General features: G+C 43.0%; 1 protein-coding gene across 1 annotated transcript in view; it reads left to right on the top strand.

Moving 5' to 3' along the window:
* Window positions 1–4,906, top strand: part of Adgre1 (adhesion G protein-coupled receptor E1) — a 94,489-nt gene extending 89,583 nt beyond the window's left edge. Inside the window, exons 21-22 of the mRNA XM_055617768.1 lie at window positions 2,598–2,702; window positions 4,553–4,906. Coding sequence (XP_055473743.1) covers window positions 2,598–2,702; window positions 4,553–4,558 — 111 coding nt within the window. The 3' untranslated portion in view covers window positions 4,559–4,906. The remainder of the gene's footprint in view (window positions 1–2,597; window positions 2,703–4,552) is intronic.
* Window positions 4,907–10,469: the final 5,563 nt, after the last annotated feature.

Raw genomic sequence — 10,469 nt, 5'->3', positions numbered from 1 at the left:
GTGTGTGTGTGTGTGTGTGTGTGTGTGTGTGTGTGTGTGTGTGTGTGATCACACATGTGTCTCTGTGTGTGCATGTGTGTGTGTATGAATGTGTGTGTTTGATGTGTTGCGTGTGTTTGTGTTTTGTTTGTTTAATTTGTGTGCATACTTGTGCTCCTGTTTCTCTGGGGGCTAGAGACTGACTTTGTTATCTTCTTCTGTCATGCCCCCCCTTACCTCTAGTACTATATTTAAATTGATATGTATCTGTGTGATCTCTTCTTGGAGCAGTTAGACTAAGAGAGAGCCAAATTGTGAATGCTCCACTTGTCCCCTCTGTGGGCTGGGGCTTCTTTGGTCTCCATGGTGTGTGTGTCAGATCTGTCTGTATTGCCTGTGTGTGTTGTCTATCTGTGTGTCTCTGTGTAACAAAGGGACCAGCCTGCATTTACTGAACAACACAGAGACCTGGCACGGAAAAGGGACAAGGAATTATTTACAAAAATGTTTGACAGACTTTTTTTATTTTTTATTTTTCTTATTAGTTACATTTTGTTAACTCTGTGTCCCAGCTGTATCCCGCTCCTCATTCCCTCCCCAACCCCACACTCCCTCCCTGGTCTCCTCCCTGCCCCTTTCCAAGTCCACTGATGAGGGAGGACCTCCTCCCCTTTCATTTGACCCTGGTTTATCAGGTATCTTCAGGGCTGGCTGCAAAGTCCTCCTCTGTGGCCTAACAGGACTGCTCCTCCCCTGGGGTGGGGTGGGGAGGTTTGACAGACTTTTATTGGAGGATAAATTACTTTACTGACCATAGCTAACCCAGAAGACCATCCAGAATTCAACCTGTATCCATGTGTCACTTCCTCCATTTATGGGATATTTATTTTGTTTCAGGTTGCTTTCAACCTGTTTGTTGTTCTCAGCAAATGATAAACATGCATGCCCATGTGCACACACACACACACACACACACACACACACACACACACACACGCACGCACACCATACACATTATTTTGTGCCAAGGACATGGCCCAGAGCTATTGAACTATGCCTTTGGCTTAGAGTTAAAAGACTTAGAACATGGATACGAAGGCATGGTAAGGTTGGTTACATTGTTCTCTCAAAAGCAGATTAGACTTAGACATGCTGAGTACAATGTGAGATGGAAGGTTGAGCATATAGTCTTAGGTTATTTCAAGGTATATTGTTAACTTGGTAGCAAGGTCTGGAAACATTTCAATGTTTTTGAAGTCAGATAGTATGTTCAGAAGAATGTGTCACCTCACCTGTGTATATGGACATAGTGCCTGTGAGGTCAGAAGAAGGTGCTGGATCCCCTAGAGCTAGAGTTGTGGGTGTTTATGAGCCTCCTAATATGGTGTTAAGAATTGAACTTGGGTTCTCTGCAAGAACAGGACACACTTTTTTTTTTTTTTGTATTTTTAAAAATTTTTAATCAATTCATTAACTTTACATCTTGACTGCAATTTTTTCTCTCTCCTCTCCCAGGCTTTCTTCCCACCTCTTCTTCCCCATCCACTGGTCCCTTTCTCTTTAGAAAAGAAGAGGTTTCCTGTGGATATTAACCAGCTCTGGCATATGAAGTTATAGCAAGACTAGGAGCATCTTCCCCTGTTAAGGTTGGATGAGGCAGCCCAGTTAGGGGAAAGGGTCCCCAAGGCAGGCAACAGAGTCAGGGACAGCCCTACTCCTGCTGTTAGGAGTCCCACAGGAAGACCAAGCTACACACATGTAACATATATGCAGAGGGCCTCGGTCAGTCAGGCCACACTCTTAACCATTGAGTCTTCTCTCTAGCTCTTCCATCTTGTCTTTTGGGACAGGGTCTCTCACAGCCTGGAGTATCAGTTGAGCTAGACTGGTCACCCAGCAGGCCCCAGCAATCATTCTCCTGTCTCCACCTCCTCAGGAGTTGGATCCCTGATGTATGAAGTCATCTTCATCCCCCGTAAATTTTCTTATTCTTGAGAATTTAGTACTCATACACAATGAAATATGATTATACCTACTCCCATTCTTCCCCTCAAACTTCCACAGATTCCTCCTAATATGTTCCCCAAACAGCTTCATGTTTCATGACTTAAAAAAACCCTACTAAGTCCAGTTAGTATTTTCCATATATTCATGGTTGTGGGGCCATCCATTGGAGCATATCTCCAGAAAAGAATCTCTCTCTCTTTGTTAGAAAGTATCAACTGCCAATAAATCCTCAGTAAGAGGTGGGGCCTAGAGTCTTCTACCCAATGTATGCTAGAATTTGGTTGTCTTGATCTTGTTCAGGTACCAACAGCTGCCATGAGTTCATGAGTGTGATGGACATGTCATGTCGAGAAGTCAGCATTTCTCAGCACCCTCCTTCTCCAGTTCTTACCTTCTTTCTACCTTCTTTTCTATGGTGTTCCCTGACCCTTGGTGTGTTGATTGATGTAGGTGTCTGGTTTAGGACAAAGTGCCATGGTTTCTTTTTTGTTGTTGTTGTTATGCAGGGACTGTAAATCCAAACTTCGGACCTCATGTTACGTAACAAATTTACTGACTGGGTCATTTCCCAGCCCGATTTACCTTGCTTTTTTTTGTATCTCCATCACTAGGTTCGGGATGAATACATGAAGCTCATCACTAGGAAGACTGAGCCCAGCTCCTATTCCCGGACTTCAGGGATTTTACTGTCACCTATGCCATCTACTTCCAAAATGGTAAGGCCCAAAATGGTAGTGCTTTTTCCACTAGTGCTGAGTGGAAGGGGCACATCTGGCCAGCAATACTGAATACCCTATGTCACTCCTGTCGGCTGCTAAGTGTGCTCACTGCAAGGATTGCAGGATGTGGATAGTGGAGCCAGGATCCCTGGGTTTACGCCTCACCTTTACCACTTATTAACTGTGCAACCTAAACAGGGTGACATCCACAAATGCAAAACGAATATGCACGCTAAGGATTTTATTCTAGTCGATGACCAATGAGGCTGTCAGGGAGATAGTATTACTTCTTCAAAGGAATGTGATAATTTATATTCCCAAGTTCTGTGCCCAGCCAAGCTATTAATTTAATTAACAGGAGAGTGGATTAGGCAAAGAAGGTGTCTCAGCTGCTTTTGTTGTTGTTGTTGTTGTTGTTGCTGGGACACAACACCTGATAGAAACAGCTTAAGGAAGAAAGGGTTTATTTTGTGACAATTCCAGGGTACAGTCCATTATGGTGACGGTGTAATAGCAGCAGGGATCCTGGGACAGCTGGTCGCATGACATCACAGTAAGGAGTCAGAGAATGAATGCTGGTGCTTGGCTAACTTTCTCCTTTTCATTCAGTCCAGTCTCCCAGCCCATGGGACCGTACTGCAGCATGTAGCGTGGGTCGTCCATCTCTGCTAACATGACGGGGACGATCCCTTACAGGCCTGACTAGGGGCATATCTCCCAAGTGATTCTAGAACCTGTCAAGTTGACAGTCAGAGTTAACTGTTACAGACGGTAATTTATTCTGCCGTAAAGAAGAAAGTGGACTCATTTTTCAGAAACATGGTTAGAACTGGAGATCACCATGTTAAGTGAAATAACCTAGACACAGAAGTACAGATATCACATACTGTATGTCATCATATAGAATTCATGTCAATAAGTGATGTGAAAGTAGAAGTGTAATCATTTGGGAGGAGAAAGAGGATCATTGGGAACAGAAAGTGTTGACGACAGGATAGCAGGGTCAATGTGATAAAAGTGGATGATGTGTGTACATGAAAATGTTACAGAGAAACACATCATTTTGTTTAAAACACAAATAAAGTGGCAAATAAAATATATGTTAATGTGTCTGTATATATACATACAGTATTTAAATTATTTTGCATCGATTTTTGCTTTAACATTACCTCATGCTGTGACTTACTATTCACTCAGTGCATAGCAAATATTTGATCACATGGGTCTGTCTTAGTTTCACTCCCTGTGGTTGTGACAGCCTACCTTGTCAAAACAACTTAATGGAGGAAGAGTTTATCTTACCTCACAGTCACAGAGAACAGCTCATCATCAGGGGACTCATGGCAGTAGGCGCTTGAGAGCAACAAGTTAAAGTTCTCAGTACTCTCTGTACGTTCATACGCAGTTTAGAATCACCTTTCTAGGGACTGGCGCCACCCAAGATGAGTGGGTATTCCCACATCAGTCAGTGCAATCGAGACACACCTATAGGCCAATCTGATCTGACAGTCCCACACTGAGACACTCTTCCCAGGCGAGTCCAGAGTGTGTCGGGTTGACAGGTAAAAGTAACTGTCACATCTGCCACATTCCTTAGTGCTGTACCACTGGTAAATTGCCTGTGCTCCAGTACATTACCAAACCCACAAACATGCTCACACAAGTAGCTAGTTCAACTCAGTGAGTCACAAAGAACAACCATGTTTAGCATTTCAGTGTTCATGCTTGTAGTCTGTTTCTATGTTGATCTCCATGTACATGTGAGGCTGACACCTCATAGATAAAACTGGGTCATTTTTGGATAAATTCTGCATCTGACTAAGGTAATTCTCTCTTGTGTTTTCCAGGGTTAACATCTTTTCTTGCTTTAAATTGTACTATGGAACAACATTTTGAGGATTGTAAGTGCGTGCAGGAACCTACTTTTTAATCACTCTCTGGTTATGGAAATTTAGGGACTCATGAGTTGGGGAGAGTTTCTTGTTAACACAAAGCATGGACAGATGGAGCCTAATTCCAAGGGTTCCATATATCAAGGAGAAATACAAGTTACTTCCCTGCAGTAGTTTGAATTCTGTACGTTACACCTGTGAAGCTCCACAAGTCTTAAGAAGAGCATGTTCCATTTTTTTTTTTTTTTTGTGGCACAAGTGGCTACCACATTTCTGTCTCCTACATCCTTTGCTGTGGGGCTCCAGGCATTCTCATCCTGTCAAGTGCTGGGCACAGAACAGCTCTCAATAAATGATTTGTTGTCTGTCCGAGTGACTTATCTATCCTTTATTTACTCTTTGACAATTTCGTCCATGTATGCATTGATCATATCCACCCTAATTCTTCCACTCTTCTGGACAAACCCAGTGAGCCCCCCCCCCATTCCTGACATTCTATTTATCTTGTAACCAAATGAGTCCAGTGAGTGCTTCTTCTGGGATGTGGCCTGTTCTTGTTGATGTTGTGGCTTGATCATGTACAGCTGAAAGGGTTAGACTAACTTTGTAACCTGTATATCTTCTAAATCCTATAGTTTTGAGTTTTAGGTTCAGGTTAAGCTAAAGCCTCTTAGTACCTTTCCAGAGAATGAAAAAATGTGACCCTATCTGTGAGGACAGATATAAAAAAAGTGAGCAAGTAATGACCTTCACTTAGCAAAAAGAACGACCAGACCCTTGTCTTTGAGATATAATGTTTCTTAGCAACCAACCCAGACGGCCCCAATTCTTCTGAGTAGCTCCTGACTTCCAGCCAAGAGCTCACAACCCTAATTTTCAAGGATGAGCTAACCACCCCCACCTTCAATTGCAGTTGTATCGACACTTGGTGGGACTGGCCAAGCTTGAGCACCTAAGACTAACCAATTATCTTTATAGATTCCTCATCCAATCCTAAATTGCCAAAACTGCAACTTCAAATTTCCCACAATTTTTCTTTTAAAAATACCTTTGTCTCCTGGTGCCACTCTTTGCTGACCTGCAGGGGTGACCCCATTGTGCAATGGTTAAATTAAACCTCTTGCTTTTGCATCGAGTCATGGTCTGTGGGAGTTTCTGGGAAGGGCACGATCTTGAACTCCTGAGCTGTGAGACCCCAGGTCTTACACAGTAACCACAGCTGCAGTGAATTCATGATGCATTTATCATGACATGCCCAGAAGACATCATTTCACATGTCTTCTTCTCTCCTCCAGCTTATACACTTCTTCTATCTCCTCTTTTATGATGTTCTGTGAATTGGGGGTTTTACATAATTGTCTTTGTAAGGCAAAGCATTAAGTAGTCATTTATTCTCAGCACTTGAACAAGTTATGAGTCTCTGCATCTTCCTGGTTAAAAAGAAAAGATCAGTAAATCATTGGGGATGGCAAGCAAGCAACATCACACAAAGAGTGGGACAAGTGTGGCACAAACACTGAAAAGTCACAGAGATCGCCTAGTGAGAGCATCTGATGGCATATAATTTTATCTTTTCCTGAAGAGTCCAGGCACTCAGTGACAACAACACCTATTGGAGAAATGCTTCTGCTTTACTGTTTGCTTGTTTATTTTTTCCAGATAACTGGTGAAATGTTACCTGTTTGGGGTTCAAGGGAACCGTTTGATGGATTGTTCTTTGGGCAAGAGGTTTATTAGAAAAGGCTGCATGTCGAAGCTCACAGCCAACATCATGCTAAATGGACTAAACATGAAATCATCCTCTCTAAGATGGGGGATAACAAGGTTGTCCACTCTTTCTGTTCTTCAGTATTGTGCTTAAAGTCTTAGAAAGAACTGTAAGACAAGAGAAGAAGATAAAGGGGGTTAGGAAAAGAAGTAAAAACATTTCTATTTTTATATGATAAGGGTTAGTACACAAGAGATTCCAAAATCCACCAAAAATCTTTTAAAGCTGATAGACACTTTCAGCAAAGTAGCAGGATACAAAATCAACACACACAAACCAGTAGCCTTCCTATATAACAATGACAAACACACTGGACAAAATATCATGGGATTAAGGAACAAAATATTTGAAAAAAGATTTTTTAGGCACTATTGATGCTGTAGACAGACAGACACCAGCACAGCGGGGGTCTAAGGAGAATTCAGGTGGTCCTTGATACGATTCAGATGATTCAGAGATTCTACAACATGTGGCTGATGACTGGCTGTAGCCATAGAATGTGCTTGCACTCAGACCATTGGGTCAGATATGAGGATGGGAGGGCAAGCTTTATATCTCACTTATGATTCTAGAAACTTATCCATGACGTGGGCAGGATTGTTCCAATATTTTTCAAGTGTTCGAAGGTGTGAAGAAGGTGAAAATGTAAATGTAGTTATTTATTTTAAATCAAGCACACAGAAACCAAAGAAACCCACGAAGAAAGAGGTCTCCTCATATCCACACACACTCTGCTAGCTTCCTCCTAAGCTTGAAGCTGCAAGAGTATCAGAGAAGGCTTGCTGGCAAAACAATCCACGTTGTTGCACGGTCCCAGTGGCTTCATGTACAAACAGATGTTGAATTCATCACTATTTTGGAATGTTCTTGGGTTTGTAATATTGATTGTAGAATTTGTCGTTAGCACCAGAGAGGGGTGAGATTGAATACCAGTGATGCAAACTGTCCTGTATTGCTGCTTCTTGACTGTCTTGATGGAGTGGACCCTGTGAAACAGTTGCCCCTGATGCCTGAGAGATGTGAGAACCACAGAAGGCAAGAGGGTGTCCCTTCTCTCCAGCCCTGTTCAATATAGTGATCATATACATTCATAGACATGCTCATCATTTCATGTGTGTGTTTATATGTGTGCATGGCCATAGTACATGCAAGAGACCAGATATGGATCATCAGACATAATGAAGGCAAATTTTACAAACAAGACAACAGACTGACTGAGAGTTGAAGGGAAGGTGAGAGTCAAACTCGACACACTGGACTATCAGCCAAAAGAAGAGAAGAAGAAAGAGTTCTGCAAGCAAACACCAAAGCATTCACATGGGAGATTTGAATGGGGTTTAAAGACTAACCATCAGAAGTTGTTAGCATACTTGATGGTCATGGCTTGTGTACCCAGTGAGGTACACCACCTGTCCTCAATAAACCGAGTACATTGAAATTTTATTGACCCAAATTAAGAGTGGCAAGCATAGAAAGAAGAATCATTCAGTGTGGCCACACCAAGAAGAATGATACAGAGATACGGGGACCCTCCAAGTCTGTATTTGTGGTTCTGAAGTTATAGCTGGTTTTACATAAATGAAAATTTTAAAGAGATACACGTGTCAATATATCTCAACTACTGAAACACTGAGCACCAAAGAAATGGGTTCCAGGAATTCTCTGCTGGAAGAAGAACAAGGTGCAGACAGGCATGAGGCATTTGGGAAAGAGACTCCACCTAGATTTAACAACTTGTAAGACAGCCTTTCAGGATGAGCCTGAAGCACAGACAGAAGTGGGTGAGTGGTGGATGGAACCACACCCGACGTTTGAGTGCTTAGATGTACAAATCCTTGGCTCAGTTTAAACCTTAACCTCACTTGAGAACTCCTAAGATGAACTTCTGGGTATCTGTGGGTCTCTTTATCCTCTTTCTAATGTGGCCGCATTGGATAGATGCCATTTTTCTGCTTTTCAGTTTTAATATGGATCTTTAACATGGCTTGAGGATGGGTGGCTGGACCTGATCGGTGGTCAACAGCCTCTCAGTGGCTAAAAGAAGAATGAGTCTTCTTCACCAGCAGCTGTTAACTGCCCAAAGCCTCTCAAAAGCTCCTCCCCCAGATGCCCAGCCACATAGTTACTTTTCCTGTGTTCTTTTTAAATTAACATCGTCTTTACTTACACAATGCACACTCACCACTCTCCCTGCAGCTTCCTACTGCTCAGGTCCCCGCCCTTCATCTGCACATTCAGCAGGGTTTTGAAATGTGGAGCTACAGCCCAAGGGATCCCAGACCTACATGCCCCACCTTCCATTCTTACGCCTTTTACTACCCAGCAGGTGTCTTTCCCCATATTTGCACAACCCTCTGCATCCTGAGTATAAGGAGACCCCACACCCCACACTCAGTGCACACCCCCCTCCGTAGCCTGTGTGCATTCTAGAACCCAATATTCAGAGGCTCTTTCTTTTTTTCAAAAGAAACTCGGCTTTTGGGGGATGGCCTAAGCAGGGTTGACACATGAAGCACTCCAGCTGTTTCTTCCTGTCATGTGAAAATAAGCAAAGGCAGGAATCCAGCGTTAGAGATGGAAACATGGATCATCAGAGGACACTGATAGACTGAGATGAAGGAGGAGGAAACCGGAGCATGTTCTACACCAGAGCACACCTCTGAGTTGTGTGTTCTTACGGAAACCGACCTGGGATGTCTGGATTCAGGTTTCTATTGGTCCTCCAGTCAGTGGGGAACACTCACACTTGAAGAAACTTTGCAGTTGTGAGTTATGTGCATGCACTGATGTCCTAGGCTTCAGGGGACCCAGATACATGAGGCTGATCCTTTCCTTTTTTGGACACTGAGGTACACAGTACCATGTGTGTCTGGAGAAGTCTTGACAGGCACAGGCCCATTTATTACCCTTTCGCTTTACATCCCATTTTGAGTCCTCAGACACAATCCAATTTCATCATGCCAAACAGGGTTTGTGCCAGTGACTTACAGACAACATTTTGACAGCCAAATACCCAAGAGTACTTGAGTCCATGGTTTTCCTTTGTCTGGGCTTGGATAACATCATGGAACCTGGGGCTGGAAAGGTTGACTCTCAGACATCATTTATTCAATTGTGTTTGTTGCATGGACAGAAGATCCCCAGATGCAGGACTTGAGGGTTGAAAGGGTTGAAGAAATTTTCAAGGGAGTGGGGAAAGCTGGGGGGAAATAAACAGGACTGAGAAGTCTCTTAACCTGAAGCATGGAGACACGACTATACACATCCACCTTGGGTAGGTGTGCATCTGGCCGACGCTGCACGTTTTTCATTCTGTTTGGGCTCAACACTTTACAACACATTTAAAATGTTCACATTTGTTTATGTCTTTTTATCTAGAAAGTTCTTATCATTTTGTGCAACTTGATTGAGCTCCACCTGCCCTTTGGGAAGGGCTGAGACATACCATGACAGAGCGAACAGCACATCGCTACCTATGTATACATATCAGACGTGGTCACATGCTGACCGGCCTCGGGGCAGAATTGCTTTTCAGCACTAAGCACAGATTTTTTTTTTTTTTTTTTGGTAAATATCATGTCACTTTAATTATAAAATCATCATTAATTTTCATGGGTGCTTCATGTTGGCCTCCTGCTGTGGGTCTGTGGTTCTATGACAGCTACCTTAAAAAATACCAGTAGCCCTCATACACATTCAAGATATCTTTCTTCAAACTCAATTTTTTCTGTGATAATTTTTTTGCCTTTTTTAAAATTTATTTTATTTTTTTGATTAATTACACTTTATTCACTTTGTGTCCCCCCATAAGCCCCTCCCTCCTCCCCTCCTGATCCCACCATCCCACCCCCTTCTTCACAAATGCCCCTCCGCAAGTCCACTGATAGGGGAGGTCCTCCTCTCCTTCCTTCTGATCCTAGTCTATCAGATTTCATCAGGAGTGGCTACATCGTCATCTTCTGTGGCCTGGTAAGGCTGCCCCCCCCCAGGGGGAATATTTTTGCCTTTTAAAAAATTCTTTTTAATTACACTTTATTCACTTTGTATCACCCCTGTGGTTCCCTCCCTCCTCCCATCCCAATCCTTCCCTTCCTCCACCCTCTG

The sequence above is a fragment of the Psammomys obesus genome, unplaced genomic scaffold (genome assembly GCF_907164565.1).
Source record: "Psammomys obesus unplaced genomic scaffold, mPsaObe1.curated_primary_1811, whole genome shotgun sequence".
NCBI lineage: Eukaryota > Metazoa > Chordata > Mammalia > Rodentia > Muridae > Psammomys > Psammomys obesus.
Note: the sequence above shows the minus strand (reverse complement) of the source record. Positions and strands in the feature narration are given on the sequence as shown.